This window comes from Ictidomys tridecemlineatus, chromosome 3 (genome assembly GCF_052094955.1).
Source record: "Ictidomys tridecemlineatus isolate mIctTri1 chromosome 3, mIctTri1.hap1, whole genome shotgun sequence".
Classification (NCBI taxonomy): domain Eukaryota; kingdom Metazoa; phylum Chordata; class Mammalia; order Rodentia; family Sciuridae; genus Ictidomys; species Ictidomys tridecemlineatus.
In genome coordinates this window covers 153,778,653-153,797,861 of record NC_135479.1, presented here as the reverse complement: position 1 = coordinate 153,797,861, position 19,209 = coordinate 153,778,653, and the positions used below count along the sequence as shown (strand labels likewise).

The 19,209-nt window shown below is 35.2% G+C and overlaps 1 protein-coding gene across 2 annotated transcripts in view; it reads right to left on the bottom strand.

Moving 5' to 3' along the window:
* The window catches only part of Cfap44 (cilia and flagella associated protein 44), a 105,614-nt gene that overhangs the window by 26,887 nt on the left and 59,518 nt on the right, over nt 1–19,209 (bottom strand). For both annotated transcript variants that reach the window (XM_005327676.4, XM_040270368.2), the window contains exons 23-26: nt 9,348–9,544; nt 7,024–7,198; nt 4,725–4,902; nt 478–975 (exon numbers count right to left, since the gene is read on the bottom strand). In XM_005327676.4, coding sequence (XP_005327733.1) covers nt 478–975; nt 4,725–4,902; nt 7,024–7,198; nt 9,348–9,544 — 1,048 coding nt within the window. The remainder of the gene's footprint in view (nt 1–477; nt 976–4,724; nt 4,903–7,023; nt 7,199–9,347; nt 9,545–19,209) is intronic.

Sequence of the window (19,209 nt, the reverse complement as noted above, 5' to 3'; positions counted from 1 at the left end):
CTCCAGAACAATTTTTAATCGAGTCATCACCATAAACACTCCCACCTGCTGGAGCAAATCACTTGTTAGAGAAAGAGGATGTGTGAAAAGCACAGGTGCCCCATTTCTCAGAAGATTTTTAATTATGTTCAATCTATCATTTGAGAGCTGCTCTCTATGTCCAGTACTTTACCAATACTTCACTTAGATTGCAACTAACTGAAACATGGTAGGTTTGTCCTTCATTCTAATTCAGTTTTCCAAAAAGAAAAAAAAATAAATAAAATTACACAGCACAAAAGTTCTGGGCAGTGCACAAAGATTTGTGAAGGGCCAGGGAGAGGGAGGGAGCCAAAGCCATTAGAGAAAGGTGAGCTGGGCCAAGATAGAGAAAGTTTAACGTAGAGAAATTTAAAATAGATAGATAGTACACTAAATCTAATTCTTCAAATGCTCTCCTTTATTTGAGCTCTAAGTAGGGACAGTTTCAACCCATACCCTGTTGGTCAAGTACTCTTGCATGTACAAGTGTTTGATCTCGTCCCTCTTCATGATCTCCAACTCCACCTCAGTTGGCTCTGCTTTTTCAAACTCAACTGGCTTTGGAAGATCCAGGCTGAAGGTCGATGCCCTGGATGACCTAGACAACGAGTCTCGTGTCGTCACATCTCCATCCTTTCCAGAAGAGAGTTTGAGGAATCCTCTGCCTGAGCCAATAGACCCATGTTCTACATGGCTGAGCTTTTTCTCCTGAATTTTCATGTGCCGTCGTTTAAACTTTTTGAGAGTTTCCTCATCGTAGTGAAATCTCTTTTCTGGAACTTCTTCTGGGTGTATCTGAGGGACTTGGGGAATAGGAATGTGTTTGGATATGTCGAGGGTCGACTGAATGTTCTTCAGTTCTTGTACCAGGCACTGTATTTCCTCAATAACAGCTACCTTAAGGTCTCGGAGAGAGAGGATACACTTGTTCATGTGCATTTTTTTCCCATGGACCTGAAAAAAATAGAAGAAAGGAAAAGAACAACCTTCTCACAAATGACAATTTGAAACAGCATTTGCTCTTATCCTTTGACTAGTAGACCTAGTAGAAATTTAAGATAAAAATGTATCTGAGCATCTCTGTTTAGCACTAAATTACTCTTTTCTCTTGTTTTTAGGCTTTTCCTATTTAGCCCCTGTAAGATGGGAAGACAGTTTGAATGTGACCTGCGGTAGCCCTGTTTTCTTTTAGTTGGTTTGTAGGGCTGGGTTCCCCTGTCCTCCTTCACCTCTCCATGAAAGTCCTTCCTGAATCCTGTGCTCATCTGGGGATACCTGACCAGGGAAGGTAAAAACCAATTAATCCATTATAAAAATTCAGGTTGGATGACTGATAAAATGGGCACCCGAGCCTTTCCCTGCTTTGGATCTTGAATCACTTTAGCTTAGACTTACCTCAGTGGCCCACTTAGAGACCAGAAAAAGTTTACCTGTTTCATTCTGTATTTTGGCCACATGGTACTGTTACTTATTTCTCATGTAAGCAAAGTCATGATCCTGAATTTCAGTAGTATCACATCACAACAAGGGAACTTCTCTTCCTTGGTTCCTTCTCCATTTATCTAAGCCAAAGTGTGCCTCTGCCTTCAGCAAAGGGTCTGTACACATCCATTGCTCCCTCCCTCACTACCAGTTCTCTCTCTGGGCTGAGTTTCCTAAATACTCTTATCACAGCCTAAGGGCAGATACAATCCTTCCTCCCATATACAATTAAGCTACTACTAGATTAAGAGTTATTTTGCAAAAAATAAAATAAAATACAATTAAAAAGATCAAAAGGCACTTCTTCGTGCATTTCAAAATTTATCTTTACATTTACTATGAAGCAAAAATACTGTAACAAGATAGAGGAGATGTTTTACATAATTGATAATAAGCCTTTAAAGCATTAAGCTAGCACTTGGGTGAATGGGGAACCACCTTTAAAGTACCTGAAGGATTGAGGATTACATATATAAGAAAAAAGCCCAAACCACTCTAGTGGCTACATAGCCCACTTCTTTGAGAAACATTCCTTACATACCAATTCTTTCTTTCTAGTTTCACAAATGACACATGAGCCTAAACACTGGCCAGTGGAAAAGAGGATAATATAGTATTTTTTAAATTCTCAATACTTTTCAATGATTTTGAATTTGATCATAACAATGATTACCATTTATTGATTTTGACCATTACATTAACCTTATGAGGTGAACATGCCTTATTGTATTAATTGGCATTAATATCTTTTCGCAGATAAGATAATTGAAAGTTAGGGAATTTACATGAGTTGGCAAAGTTCACATGGCTAGTGCCAGAAATGGAAAGTTTTCTGACTTGTAGAATAGAATAATATGTTCTATAATATTTTACACTACCATTTATTTACTGAAGTCGATTTCCATGTAATGCACTTAAATTCATTCAAAACACTACATCTGCCCATCTCCTCTAGCAAGACTATGAAATTTCAAGTTGCATGGGCTGAGGGTGCATGCAGCTCAGTAGTGGAGTGTTTCTGTAGCATGCCTGAAGCCCTGGGTTTGATCCCCAGCACCAGGAAGGAAGGAAGAGAGGGAAATGGAAGGTGAGAGGAAAGAAGGGAAACAAAGGGTGGGGAAGAAGAAGAGAGGAAGGGAAGGAGAGAAGGAAATTTTAGGCTGAATGACTGATAAATTATGGTCACATGAAATCTATAATTCGAGATACACATATATAGGCAGTTAGCTAGTTAGCAACTCTAAACAGATGGATACTTCATTCCCATTTGTCAGACAATTATAAAATATTCAAAGATACTGTTTATGTGATATGACTATCAATATTCTCTCTGATGTGATGCTTTGATCTGTGAAAACTACACAATCACATCAGGCAGCCAAGTATCAATTTCTCCTATAAATGATAGCTTGGACACTTTCTAAACCTCTAAATGTGAAAAGTCACTTATCAGTTTGAATAGTGAGTGGGGAATAAATACTTCAGGAAGAGGAAACTTTAGTAAGAAAAACAAGGATCAGAAATGCTGCTGTGACAAAATGCCTGTTAAAAACAACTTAAAGGATAAATATTTATTTATTTATTTATTTATTTATTTATTTATTTATTTATTTATTTATTTATTTTAAAGAGAGAGAACTTCTTAATATTTATTTTTCAGTTTTCAGCGGACACAACATCTTTATTTTATTTTATGTGGTGCTGAGGATCGAACCCAGCGCCCCGCGCATGCCAGGCGAGCGCGTTACCGCTTGAGCCACATCCCCAGCCCCAAATATTTATTTTTGCTTACAGTTTTAGAGGTTTCAGTACAAGGTCAGCTGGTTGGCTGGCTCCATTGTTTCTAAGCCTATGATGAGGTAAAACATCATGACAGGGAGCATGTTGACAAACTGTTGTGACTCCATTTTTGAAAATAGCTTCTACCTCAAGGCCTGTCCAAAGGGAGGGGGCGTGACCCTTGTCCTTGGAAAAACCCACAGTGCAAGCCTAGGCACAATCCCTCCCTGCTGAATTATTTGTCTGCAAACAACAGGAGAGATCTGCTGTGCCAGGTGTCCCTGACTCAGTCAGGCTAGGTGAGGACCCATAGCAATCCCCTAGCAACCACCAATCAGCATGAGACAGGGAAAATACCTGGGATGCCAGAAGACCCCCCCCCCCAGTAGTCTCAGGGGTTGATAACATGTTAGGAAACCATGTAGTATAGCACATACACCCCTCATGGATTAAACCAATCATTTCAAACAAATCCCCCTCTTGTACTAACCAATCACTCCTACCCAACTTGTTCCCGCCAGTAAATGTGCTAATCAATGTTAAGAGTTGTTGTTTGATTTTCCTGCAGTGTGAAATGATTTGCTGTGTGATGCTGTGATGCATAGAGTATCCCCAAAAAACCTATAAAATCTCACTGAACAAAGGACCGGGACTCACTCCCTGGGACCACTGCGTCAGAAACGGTTGTGAGTCCAGGCTCAAGCTTGCAATAAAGACTCTTGTGTGATTTCGTCGGATTCGGCTCCTGGAAGTCTATTGGGGTCCCACGAATCTGGCATTACAATGTGATAGAGCAAAGTTGCTCACCTCGTGGCAGAGAAAAGTAAAGGACAGAGATAAAATATACCCTTTGAAGGCATCCCTCCAGTGACCAGCCTCACTTCCCAGTAGTATCACCATTTGAAAAATTAAGCCTTCAGCATTTGAGCTTTAAGGGGACATTTCAGATGTAAACTATGAAGGATGATTAGAAGAGGTTCAGAAGAATGCAGACAAAAAAAGGAATACATTCATTGGTTAGTTTGAGTTGCCTATAAAAGGGTGGAAGTCATGTAATGAGAAAGACTGAACAATGACTTTTTCCCCAAGTCCTTTGTAGTTCTATGGCAGTCAAAAACTAAATCCAATAAAGATTTGTTTGAATGTTGGAAGTTCAAAGTCTACAAAGTAGTAAAGTGCTTTCACCCATGAAACTGGTATTGAGATATATAATTGATGTGAAGGCTGGTTCTGCCATATTAACTGACAATGATGATGATAGCCAAAATCTGTTGTCCTCTCTGGGACTCATTTATGAAAAGAGGGCATTCTAGATATCCATGAAAGTATTTTCTAGTTTTAAATTTCTATGGTTATATTTCCTTATGGACCAGGTGAAAAAATGGGTGGCTTTTATCAGAATTCAATTAAAAACACAGAGTGCTTTATCTGTGGGTAAGTACCATAGAAACAAGTTGTCCCAATTCCTCTTCCTTTTTGGCAGCATTTATTCTCATGTGTTCAGGTATCTTGTAGTCTGCAGCTGTCTTCAGATTGAAATCTCCCATATACACTTGGGCTTCTTTAATGGCTTGAACATCTTTGGGATCTTCATAGTCATCATCAGGTTTACTCTTATATCTATTAGGAAAAAAGGTAACCCAGACACAAATACAATAGTAAACTCTAATTTATCTACTTTTAACAAAGTACATTTTTAAAGTCAATCATGAAGCAAAAGAACAAATTTGAGCCTCTATTGTCACATTTGTGTTTAGGTCCCAAGTATTTTTTTAAACTAATGACTATTTTTTAAGGACTCCAAGAAAAAAAAATACACAATTAAATAAATAAAAACCAATCACTACAGTGTATTGAAATAATACAAATCACCATCAGGCTTTGGTTCACGTCTAAGTAATTCACACTTAAAATTGCTATATATTCTCTTAATATAAATTAAGCTTTGGAAATTGGGTAGTTTTTAAAAATCACCAAAAAAGTCAATGAAATTTTTTTATTACACAAATGATTGTCACAAAAATTTCAACAAAAGTCATCTAATTCAAGATGATAACATGAGCATATATATTTGCCTCTTCTTCTCTCCTCAAATCCCGTGGAAATGACAGTATAAAAAGTAGTGAATCATTATGAAAGCTGAGAATGGGATTTAGAAAAAAATGGACAAATCAGTAATATTGATAAATTTCTGTAAGACAGAAAGAAGATGAAATTGTATTAGTGAATAAATCAGACCAGAGCAAAATATAGCTCAGAATACCTGCAGGAGAAGGCTATAAAATAATTGAATATGATTTTCTTTGTAGAGTACCTAAGAGACTCCAAGAACAAAGAAAGCAGGTGTGAAGAATAGAATGGAATGGTAGATATATTTAGCAAAATCAATTAAAGATTTGAAAAGGGGTTCCTGAACCAGCTGGGCCCTCCCAACTTTCCCACATACAAGCAACATTTATACCACTACAAAAATGGAATAATTGCTCTCTATAGGAACCAAACTCTCAGAGAAGTTTTAAGACATCTATGGGTACAGGTAACATTCCCTTGGAAGACCCTTAATTAGGAGACTCCAATTCTTTAAATTGAAGTGTATCAGTTAACACAAAAATGTACAGTTTGCAGTTAGCAATTTGCTTTAGGAGAAAGCCTTTAGGAAAACAAAAACAAAAAATAGCAAAGGAAATCTATACTGCCTTTTGTATCAATTGACAATCATTCATTGTGTATATCTGAAATAAAAGGAAGAATTATTATTTGTAATGAAGGAAAGGATACAGAAATAGAGGGAAGGAGAGAAGAGAAAAAGAGGTACTTCTGCTTCTAGCTATGTTAGAAAACAGACCCACAATTACATTCATAATCTAAAAAATTAGAGAATTGAACAAATAAATACATGGAACAACTATGTTCAACATAGGCAGGAGACATTGAATACAGACAATATAAAACTACAATTCCTAGAGAGGAGAAGTGAAGTAATACTATCACTTTTTTTTTTTCTGCATGGAGGAAATTACTAGACTGTGAAGTAGGGTCAGGATCCCACTGACCCAAATATAACCTATTGACCTCACTAATTGAGGAGACAGAGATCAAAAGACCCAAGGATTAGAACTCATGGAAAAGAATATCAGAGTTATATAAAGGAATATCTTCAGAAACCAATACAAGGCTCCCTTAAGTTTTTGGATGGATATTTATCTACATGGTACATGGGTAATGTGAAACACCATGTAGCTGGGCACAGAACAGGTAGTTGGAAATGTAAAATTACTGGGAAGCTATAAAAAAAATACAAATGGAAAGATATCCTGTGTTAACAAATCAGAAAACTTAATAAATGTCCTTGTTACCAAAAATGATCTACAGTTAAAAATCCTTATTACCAAAAGTGATTTACAGATTCAATATAATTCCTTTGATGGCATTTTTTTTACTGAAATAGAAAAAATTTTCCTATGATTCATATGTAACTATAAAAGATCACAAATATTCAAATCAATCACTATATTAGCAAAATGGAATCCCTGAGACTGAAACTCTAAGGATCATGGAAGTTCCAACAAGAAGTATCACTACTTTAAAAGATCTAATTGACCTGTCTTTACTATCTCCTCTAGTTTTATTTTTTTCATTTCTTAATTTAAATAATGGCAATGTCAATAAGTATAAAGATCTTTTAAGCTATATTTTGGGGCTTACATATTAAAAGGATAAGAGCTTAGGTTAAAAACTCACAGTTCCTCCCATTCTTTTTTCCGCTGTTGTATCTTTTGTTGGGCTCTTTCTGCTTGTTGTATGAGTTTTCTAGTTTTCTCAATTTGATTTTGTATCATAATTTCACTTAGGGTTTTAGGTCGAAATTTCTTCCCTTTTCCTATCATTGATTCTTCTTGCATACTAATACTTCCACCTGTACAAATAATCAACATTTTTTTCAGTCTTTTTGAAACAGAAAAACAAAACTTTCAAAGATGGACCTTTATATATGTTTAGTGAGGGAAGTGGCTTCTGTTTCCTGCTTCTTTAGTTTTTCTCCTGGTACATAAACAAAAATAAAATTTCTGTCTAAAGACTAAAACTACTACTTCAATATAGGAAGGCACATTTCATCCCTATTGTGGTCTTCAGGTACAGTTTTCTCTTTCCCAAGATGAAAGGAACAATTTAGAATAGCAGAGAAACCCTAAAGAATTCTAGTTCAGGTTCCTTTCTTTCCCACATCAGAGCTGTTGGTAGTGTATAAGGTAGTATAAGCATCATGCTTTGAAAGTCAAGAAATCTCCTGAAGACAGAGCCTGTTGACTTTCATTCTGAATATTTCAGCTGGTGAAGTACATGAGCTTTACTGTTTTCCTGGTCTTCCAATGGCCTGCATTATTAGCCACTATGGTAGCCATTGCTGTGTGTGAGTTCCTTCACACCTGGTCTAGGTGATTTCAGCTAGAGTGAGACATCAGCAAACCATTGATATGTGCATAAGCAGTTGCAATAAATGTCTCTTCAAGCTGACTTGATAGGAGTCATCTATCTTTCTATTCATTCATCAAATAAACATTTATAAGTACCAAAAAATTAAAAATTCAGAGAATATACTGACTTTTTAAATCAAAATATTTATTGAGCAACTACCATGAATTTAAAAGCACAAATGCTCTTTGACCTATGATGATATATATCCTGATTATCCCACTGTAAACTGAAAATTGTTAAGTCAAAAATGCATTTAATACACCTTTCTTATACAACATCATAACTTAGACAAGTCTATCTACATTCAACAGACTGAGAACACTTATATTAGCATGCAGTCAGACACAAATTACCCAACAAAAAGTCTATCTTATAATAAGGTGTTGAATATCTTTTGTAATTTATTAACCACTACACTGAAGGTGAAAAAAAAAAGGTTGAATGGGTACACTTTCACACAATCATAGAGTTGAAAAATTAGAAGTGGAACCATCATAAGTTAGATATTGTCTTTACTGTGAAATACTGATGTAAAGAGATAAAAGACACAATTTTTGCTCTTAAGGACTTTATTTAAAATTTGGCAAGATAAAACACAAATCAAGCAATTAGAAAAATGAGTAATGATGGACCACTGACAGATGTTTAGAAGCTTGGAAGGAGTGTTGGTGATATAATGGTGGGGGCTGGGAAAGTCAATTTAAAAACTAGTCAGAAAGAGAACCAAATCTGGAAGTTAAACATGAAAACTTTAACAAGTGTTTCTTGAAAATTATTGCGTTTAAGTTAGATTTAAAAATATGCTTTATATAAAAATAAAAAATATGATTAGTTACTACTTTATATTTCATATGTCAAATATATGGTAATAGGGAAAAAGAAAGGTTTAATGTGGCCTGGGTGATTGTGGAAAGGCTTTATAACAAATACGTTAAGTCTAGCTAGATCCCCAAGAACTGGTAGAATTCAGACAGAAGAGGGGTCAGAGGTCACTCAGTAGGAGCCTGGATATAAACATATTAGGAATAATTAAGGAATAGCAACCTGGACAGTAAGTTAAACAGGTAAGTTGAACAGCATGGTAAGGTACTATGGGAAACTATATAGTAATAGAAAAAAAAAAAGATTAAAATACCAGGATAATGGTTTCAGAATTCATCCTGGGCAAGAAAAAAGATTACAGATTATTCAATGAAGAAAAATGGGGCCAAGGAATAGGGAAAGAGACACTGTCCAAAAACTAGCCATCTGGGAAAATTCTAGATTGGAGAATAGTTCTGTAGCATCCAGTAGTCTCACACCCTGTCAGTCACATGACCAGGGTGAGTTTTCTTTAGAGACTGCATCAAAAAAGAAGGTAAGCATGGAGCATTGTTGGAAAACTGTGACATCTCATTCTCAATCATACCACACAACTCTCTCTCCCTTGACAACTTATTCCTAAAGAGATTATCCTGAGAGAAGGGGATGAATAACAAATTGAGTTCAAGCCACCAAAGAAGGTTCAAAGTTTCTTCTCATGAAAAGATAATTCACTTTTCAAATTTTAATAAATAATGATTTAAAAGCCTTCTTGTCATTTAGGCTACCTGTTTCTCTCTGGCTATCCCTTTTTCCAGATCCCTCTTTTTCAAATCTGTCCAGTTTACTCATTCTTCTCTCTGATTGACTTGCTCGTTTGTGTTTGGAATATTTAGAGGGCTTTACCAGCCTATAGGAGGATATCTTGTGGTCAGTTTGTATAGCATGAACCACAATAGTGTCATTTTCCAGTGGATCACGAAATCTGAAAGAACAAAAAAAGTGTTTGCAATAGTGACCATTTTAATCATTCTGCATGATTAAGTAATAAAAGAAGATCACAAAATACTATTCTTATAATCCATCGTATTGTGCTGGACTAAAAAAAAATTAATGAATTTTATTGGTACATTATAATTATACATAATAGTGGAATTCACTGTGACATATTTGTACATGCATATAACATAACTTGGTCAATTTCATTCTCCAGTACCTTCCTTTTCCTCAACATCCACCCTCTCTCCCTGTCTCCTTCTTCTACTCTACTGGTCTCTCTTCTCTTTTCATGAGACCTCCCCCAATTTATCTTTTCCCTTATTTTCTCTTCTTTCCACATACAAGAGAAGCATATAATCTTTTGGAGTCTGGCTTATTTCACTTAACATAATGCTCTCAAGTTCCATCCCTTTTTCTCCAAATGACTTTCAGTTTTCTTTGTAGCTGCATAAAACTCCATTGTGTATGTATCACATTTTCTTTATTGATCCATCTGTTGATGAGGACCTAGGCTGGTTCTATAACTTGACTACTTTAAATTATGCCTCTATAAACATAGGTATGCATGCATCCTCCTGGTATGCTGACTTTAATTCTTTTGGATAAATACCAAAGAGTGGCAGCTAGCTGGATCCAATAGGTTCCATTCCTAGTCTTTTGAGGAATCTCCATATTGATTTCCATAATGGTTGTACCAATTTACAATTCCAACAATAGAATGTAAGTTCCATCCCCCCCCCACATCCTCACCAAATTTCTTATTTGTATTCTTGATGATTGCCATTCTAACTGCAATGAGATAAAAATCTCAGGGTAGTTTTGATTTGCATTTCCCTCATTGCTAAGATAGTGAACATTTTTTTCTTTTCTTTTTTCTTTTTTTTTGGGGGGGGGCATTTGTATTTCTTTTGAGAAGTGTTTGGTTAGTCCATATTCCCATTTATTGATTGGGTTATTTGGATTTTTAGTGGTAAATTGTTTTAATTTCTTCATGTGTTCTGGATATTAGTCCTCTGTCAGAATAGTAGCTGCTAATCTGTACTTTCTCTTCATACTATTGTTTCCTTTGTTGTGCAGAAGCATTTTAATTTGATACCTTCTCACTTATTAATTATTGGTTTTAGTTCCTGAACTTTAGGAGTCCTACTGAGAAAGTCGTCACCTCCAATCATATATTAGAGTGTTAACCTTGTTTTCTTTTAGCAGTTGCAAACTATCTGGGTTAGACTCAAACTTTAACCATGCATTTACTATCAAGATGTAATGGAAATTGGATTGGACTTCATAAAGAGCAAGTAGAGAACTAGGAGTATAGCTCAGTAATAGAGTATTTACTTAGCCTAAGTAAGATCCTGGCCTCAATCCCCATCACCCCCACTCCCTGCCAAAAAAGGAGGGAATAAAGGAAGGGAAGGAAGGGGGAATTATTTCTAATGAAAATATTAAACAAATCATTATTAATATAATGCTGCTGTTTTGCTAATATGTGGAAAAATGAAAATTTTGTAAGCAGACTGCAGTTTAATGGATAATAAATAGATCATATCAAACTCTGAGGAAATGTAATCTACCTCCCTATGTATTACATAAAATAGGTTATTAAATATAATAGATACATGTTGTTTTCATATGTATTTATATGGATATATAAATAAATATAAATATGTAAGTTATATAAAATATACAAATATGTGGGGGGGGGCTCCTGAATCCAAATAATTTTTTAACACTCATTTTCAAGAGAGTTAAGAAAGTCCACCTTACTAAGGCATCTAAACATATTTTGTTGTCTTAAATTATATGATATATGGATATGGATATGTTCATATACTTGTGATAATGTAATTTATTTGTAGGTAGTAACTATGAGGGGAGCAGATTTTAGGAAACTGAATACAAGGGTAAGCCTCCCCACTCTTACTTTGTCCATCAGCTTTCCATTTCAAGGGCGTTTCATGAAACCCCCAAACTATCAGATTCCACTCTTGCCTCTATAAAAATCATCAAGTGCTGGGTGAGGTGATGTACACCTGTAATCCCAGCAACTTAGGAGGCTAAGTCAGGAGGACCACAAGTTCAAAGCCAGGTTCAGCAACTTAGCCAGGCCTTAAGCAACTTAGCAAGACCCTGTTTCAAAATAAAAAATTAAAAAGGGTGGGAATGTGGCTCAGTGATTATAAGTGGCCCTGGGTTCAATCCCTATTTTCCCCCCACCAAAAAAAAAATCACACTTAGAAATTCATACTACTTTCTAGTTCACCCTTCTCTTATAGCCCACAGAGATTTGAGATTTATCCTTCAACTGTCAATTTTTTAAAAAAAAATTCAAATAATTTCTCATCAGTTAAATTAATATTTTGGGGCACTGGTTCACTATCACCCCTGTACCGTCACACATTTTTAATCTTAGAATTTATTAGTCTTAGTTTGTTTGCTTTTCTTAACTATTTTTATGACTCAATCCTTTTAATTCTATTTCTCCCTTTTAAACTACTTTCTTTTCTCTTTAATTCTCTCTCTTTTCATAGCATAGTATCTTTCTCATCTCTTTAAGACATATTCCCTTTAACTTTCACCTATTGGAGTTTTACTTTTTAAATTTGGCTTTCCTATGAGACTCAGATAACATGAAGGAAAATATATATAATTTTGAATACATCAAAATGAAAACTTCTTCATAGAAAAATATGAACAAAGTTCAAAGCAAATGGCAGAGTAGGAGAAAGCATTTACCATATGGATGATAAAAGTCAAATACCTACAAAACAGCATAGAAAATAAACAGGACCCAAAGAAAAATGAACAAGGAATCTAAGCAGTTAATTCTCAAAAGAATAAGTATAAATGAACTATAAACATGAAAAGAAATGTGAGCATTACCAATAATAAAAAAAAAACCTCAAGTTATTCAAATAAGAGTTACCATGTTTGGCCTATTAGATTGGTAAAGGTAAAAACACTGATAATACCCAGAGTTATGTGGTGGCAAATTTTATCCCCTCCCCACATTCTAATTAAAGAGTTAGGTATTTATTATTTCCTTCCTTCCATATGTCCACCAAAAACATGATGCTATGGTGAATGGAGAGTACATAGACCAGGGAGGGAAAATAGCTAAAAAAGTATTTGAGAACAAGTATGGCAAGGAGGACAAGGCCCCTTCTGATTAGGAGAATGGGAAACTTGCATCTTGGCACTGTGGATACTTGTGCCCTCCTTCAGACAGCATCTGGAGAGATGGCAAGGCCTCACAATTGTGGCTATATGTGCTGTATATGTGTTTGATGCAAGCTGGGGGGATTCTGGCCCTAACAAAGATAGTCCGCTCCATCTGATCACAGAACCATTGAATCAAAGAACACAAAGAAGTAAGCAGGCTGGTACAGGACCTTCAGGAGTATCAAGACTGATTTTCTTGCCTTCTTGGTAGAATAAGAGCTCAGAGTCAAATTTAAATTAATATAAATAAAATAAAGAATAGCTCCACTACTTACATAACCTAAATTGTGGGTTAAGATTCATACTTACCCCTCCAACAAACACACATTTTTGTAAATATATGGTGAATATTTACTAAGAATAAACATGCTACAATGTTGAGGTTCTTTCTGAGAGAAATTATCCACATTCATTTCCAGACAGCAATCTGCTTATTTGGGGATTCAAATATTATCCAGAAATTCAAATATTCAAGGATTTAATGTCAGGCAATGAGTGTTATAATTCACTGGACAATGTACCAGAAAGGAAATAGATGCACATCTGAGAGAGCTCTGAACATCTGAGGACTCCCTTCTCCTCTTTAGGTAAGTGCTGGTGAGTATTTACCTAAAGATAAGAAGGCATGTACCTGAAACCAGGGAAAGAAACACCAAAAAAGGAACAGGCAGAATAATCTCCAGACTCCACACAGGTTGAAACAGCTTGGGTCCTCACAATCTTGATACTACATGGGTCCTAGGGTAGAGTACTCAGAAGAGTAGTCGGGAAGAATTAGCCCTAGACTAGCAACTGCCCTGATCCCACCAAACCAAGATTAAAAGAAGGCTTTAAAAAAAATCCAGCTATTTTCAAGTGATTTAACTGAGTCCCCTAGAATTAAGCTCAAGAATACTTAAAATTATGTAAAAATATCTAGCACCCACAAAGTACAATTCACAGTGTCTAGCATCTAACCAAAACTTACCAGGCAAGCAAAAAAGCAGAAAAAGCTGACTCAAAATGAACAGAAATATATTAGTCAGCAGAAATAGCCCCAGTAATGATACCAATGATCTAACAGATTAGGACACTGAATCAATTATTATGATATACTCTATATAATCATGAAGGCAGAAAAAAGAATGGAAATGTTAAAGTGAACAAAAATTTCACCTACCAGGAAGTCAATAAGAATGACTATAAGATAGTCATAATGATAAAACTGACGTAAGAAATGATATAAAAGATGAAATAGAAGAACTAGAGAAAATATTAAAAGTGGCTCTTTTCAAAATATATCATGTTTATGGGCTGAAAAATTCAATATTTTGTTTTTTTCTTTTTTATTCTAATTTGTTATGTATGACAGCAGAATGCATTACAATTCATATTACACCTATAGAGCACAAATTTTCATATCTCTGCTTATACACAAAGTAGAGTCATACCATTCGTGTCTTCATACATGTACTTAGGGTAATAATTTCCATCTTATTCCACCATCTTTCCTACCCCATGCTCCCTCCCTTCCCCTCCCTCCCCTGCTCTATCTAGAGTTCATCTAATCCATCATGCTCCTCCCCTGCAACCCCACTATGAATCAGCCTCTTTATATCAGACAAACATTCGGCATTTGGAGTTTTGGGATTGGCTAACTTCACTTAGCATTATATTCTCCAACTCCATCCATTTGCCTGTAAATGCCATGATTTTATTCTCTTTTAATGTGCTGGATAGTTTTCCATTGTGTGTGTGTGTGTGTGTGTGTGTGTGTGTGTGTGTATGTATGTGTGTATGTATATGTATATGTATATCGCATTTCTTTATCCATTAATCCACTGTTTCCTACCCCATGCTCCCTCCCTTCCCCTCCCTCCCCTGCTCTATCTAGAGTTCATCTAATCCATCATGCTCCTCCCCTGCAACCCCACTATGAATCAGCCTCTTTATATCAGACAAACATTCGGCATTTGGAGTTTTGGGATTGGCTAACTTCACTTAGCATTATATTCTCCAACTCCATCCATTTGCCTGTAAATGCCATGATTTTATTCTCTTTTAATGTGCTGGATAGTTTTCCATTGTGTGTGTGTGTGTGTGTGTGTGTGTGTATGTATGTATGTGTGTATGTATATGTATATGTATATCGCATTTTCTTTATCCATTAATCCACTGAAGAGCATCTAGGTTGGTTCCATAGTTTAGCTATTGTGAATTGTACAGCTGTAAACACTGATGTGGCTGTGTCATTACAGTATGCTGTTTTTAAGTCTTTGGGGTATACACCAAGGAATGGGATAGCTGGGTCAAATGGTGATTCCATTCCAAGTTTTCCAAGGAATCTTCATACTGCTTTCCATATCGGCTGCACCAATTTGCAGTCCCACAGCAGTGTATGAGTGTGCCTTTTTCCCTACATCCTCGCCAGCACTTATTCTTGTTTGTATTCTTGATAGCTGCCATTCTGACCAGAGTGAAATGAAATCTTAGAGTAGTTTTGATTTGCATTTCTCTAATTGCTTGCTGCGCCCCTCCCCTGACTCAGGCAATGGCAAGGCCCTACTGAGGTGGATGGCGCAAGGCGTCCATCCTCTGGAGGAGCGCAGTATGTTTCTGGGAATGGGCTGATTTGTTTTTGTATTCCTTTAATAAGTATAGTTGCGATTGCTCATATGACCATTAAGTATGAAGGAAAAAACATGACTTTCCCAATTAATGCAACTACTTCTAAAGCATGGATCTGTTTGCTCTAAATGCAATGATTCAGCTGTGGAGTGTAAATTGTTAATGTCTAATGAAAAACTCCCTGTATTCCTGTCAAGGAAGTTTTTGAGAAATTAAATTAAAATCTAGAGAAGAAAAATTAATGTTAAGAAGACAGATTAGTGCTTAGTACTGGGCAACTTGTTCTTGTTCCTGTGCACTATGGTTTGTGCTCTTACTCTTGTTTGATTAAAAGTAATAACAAGTCAACCACTTGCCATAACCATGGCACTGGTTCCAGTCAGTAAGTCAAGAAAGAATAGTCAAGGTATAGGCCAATAGTTTGGGACATTTCTAACTATTATTAAAAGTTAACTAAGCAGAAACAGCTCAAAGCAAAAACGCGAACTGAAAGTACAAATGCTTGCTTATGCATAAGCCAAGATACATTCTTCTATTCTAATTGTAGCTATGTAATATTTTGTTTCTTTGAATAATGATTCCTGTTTTGTAACCACAAAGTACTGTAAGCCTGCCAAAATGAAAAGTATATATGATCAACTTCACAAGTAAAGATTGGGATCAACACCTTCACTTTGGTGTCTGTGTTGTTTCTCCACCCCCTCTTTCGCCGACTCCTCACCATCCGTTTGAGACCCCCTGTTGGAGCTGGTCTCCAACAATTGCTAGCGACGTTGAACATTTTTTCATATATTTGTTGATTGATTGTATATCCTCTTCTGAGAAGTGTCTATTCACTTCCTTGGCCCATTTATTGATTGGGTTATTTGTTTTGTCTTTGTCTTTGTTTTGTTCTTTATATATCCTAGAGATTAGTGCTCTATCTAATGTGCGTGTGGTAAAGATTTGCTCCCAAAATGTAGGCTCTCTGTTCACTTCACTGATTGTTTCTTTTGCTGAGAAGAAACTTTTTGGTTTGAATCCATTCCATTTATTGATTCTTGATTTTAATTCTTGTGCTAAAGGAGTCTTATTAAGAAAGTTGGGGCCTAGTCCAACATGTCAGAGATTTGGGCCTACTTTTTCTTCTATTAGGCTCAGGGTCTCTAGCTTAATGCCTAGGTCCTTGATCCCTTTTGAGTTGAGTTTTGTGCATGGTGAGAGATAGGGGTTTAATTTCATTTTGTTGTTTATGGATCTCCAGTTTTCCTAGCACCATTTGTTGAAGAGACTATCTTTTCCCCATTTTGTATGTTTTGGTGCCTTTGTCTAGATAAGATAACTGTAGTTATGTGGGTTTGTCTCTGTGTTCTTTATCAATATTTGTTTTTAAATGTCTGTTATTCCTTCATACATCTGTAGGTTTCATGTAATTCCAATCAAAATCTTAGAAAGGTTTTTGTGAAAGTTGTTATTAACAAGCAATGAATGTAAACAATCTTGGAGATGAAGAACAAGGCTGAAGGATTCACCATATCACACATGAAGATTTAAAACAGGGTGATACCAGCACAAAGATAGAGAGAGGCCAGTGAAATATAATGAAGAATGCAGAAACAGACCCATGTTTATGAAAAAGCATCACCACAATCCTGTGAGGAAAGTGTAGTCTTTCAGCAAATAATACTAAGTTAATTGGACATTGACAGAGAAACAAATGACATTGGATCATATCTCATACTACCTACAAAAATTATTCAAGATGAGTAATTGCAAACAATAGAGCTTATAGCAGAAAATATAGGAGAATTATTTCATGAATTGGAAATAGGCAAAGTTTTCTTATATACATCACAAAAACATTAACCTTGAAAGAAAAAGAAAAAAAAAGGCCAATAAACTAAACTTAATTTAAAAACTTTCATTCAACAAAAGACTCCATTAGGAGTAAAGAAACATTCCACAGACTAGATCAAGATATCTTACATAAGCACACACATATGTATCATATGTATTACATATATAATTATATAAATATATATATATATATACACATACCTATTGCTCATATATAAATACAGATAGATAGACATAACCAAAGACTCAAATCCATAATATATAAATAGCTCCTACATCCAATTTTTAAAATGAACGAAAGACTTGAACAAAAACCTAACATAGAGAATATACCAATGACTAGTAAATATATGAAAAGGGGCTGAAAATTATCACTTACCAGGGACATGCAAACTTAAATCACATGAGATACTACTAAAGAATAAATGGAACTTAAACATCTGACAATCCCCACTGATGACAAGCATGAATGTTAGAAATTTAACTGAATCCCTAAAAAGGTAAGTTCAAGTCCTAACTCCTAGTGTCTGAGAATGTGACCTTATCTGAAAATAAGTTCTTAACAGAGGTTATTCATTTTAAATGAGACCATTAGCATGGACCTTATTTCAACATGACTGATGTCCTTATTAGAAAGGGAAATTTGGACACAGAGATATGTGCAGAGATAAAGCTATATTACAAGACACAGAGATAACATTATGTGAAAGAAGAGGACTTGGAGTGATGTACCTCAAGTCAAGAACAACAAAAACTGCTGGCAAACCACCATACCCTCAAAGAGAGTCATGGAACAGATTCTCCTTTCCAGTCCTCAAAAAAAACCAACTTGCTAGACACCTTGATTTTCAACTTCTGGCCTCCAGAACCATAACAATAAATGTTACTTATTTAAAGCAACCATTTTATGATACTTTGTTGGAAGCTCTAAGAAACGGACACAATGAGGATCAATTGGAATATTTTACACTTGGGAGGTCAAAGTATGAAGTGATTCAATTATATTGGGAAATTGGCAGTATTTAATAAAAACTAAATATTCATAAAAACCATGGCCTAGCAGTTCTACACCTGGATATATTACCAACAGTAGTAAGTGCTGATATCCACCAAAAAACATGCACCAAAATGTTCTTAGCAACATTATTTATAGTAGCCAAAAGCTATCAATGATAAATGGTTAAATTGTGGCATAGCCACAATTATTCAAATTAATTAAAATAATGGAATATTGCAAGAAAATGAAAAAGAATAAACTATGGTTGGTGACGTGCAACAATATGGATAATCTTAGACATATGAATAATCTTAGCATATGAATAAAAGAAACCCAATGCAAAAGAATTCATCTTCAACATTTAATTTATATAAAGTTCTCAGATAAAACTAGTCTATGGCAATACAGATTTAAATTTGGAAAGTAGGTATTTACAAAAAGTATGCCACCAGGAAACTTCCTAAACTGGTATAAATGTTCTATTTCTTAATCTGAGTAGTGAAAACATGTGTTCATATTTTTAAAAAAAATTATTAAGCCACTTGATTAAGATTTATATATTTTGTATAAATTACATCAAAATAAAAGACAAAAAAGTAATTTCCTCTGGAAAGTTGAATTGATGCATGAGACTATGCAGGAGGTTGTTGTCTTTTATTAAAAGTCCTTTGATTCTGTTTGATTTTAAAATTTTTAATGCATATGTGCTCTTATGCTAATGTGGCATAAAATAAATAATTTATCACAAACAGAAAGTAAATATGTATTTATATAATTTTTTAAAGTACAACTGTTAACCAAATAACTCATATTTAACTAGAAAGGAATAAGCAGAAAGCTCAGGGAGATATCAATATTAGTGACAAGAGTAGTCCTTAAGAATGAAGTCAGTGGGTACTTCAGAAAATCTTTTATCTGCTACTTCACTGACACTACTGTAAGCTATTCAAACTTATGCACTAAAACATCTTAATTTATAGGAAATGTGTATC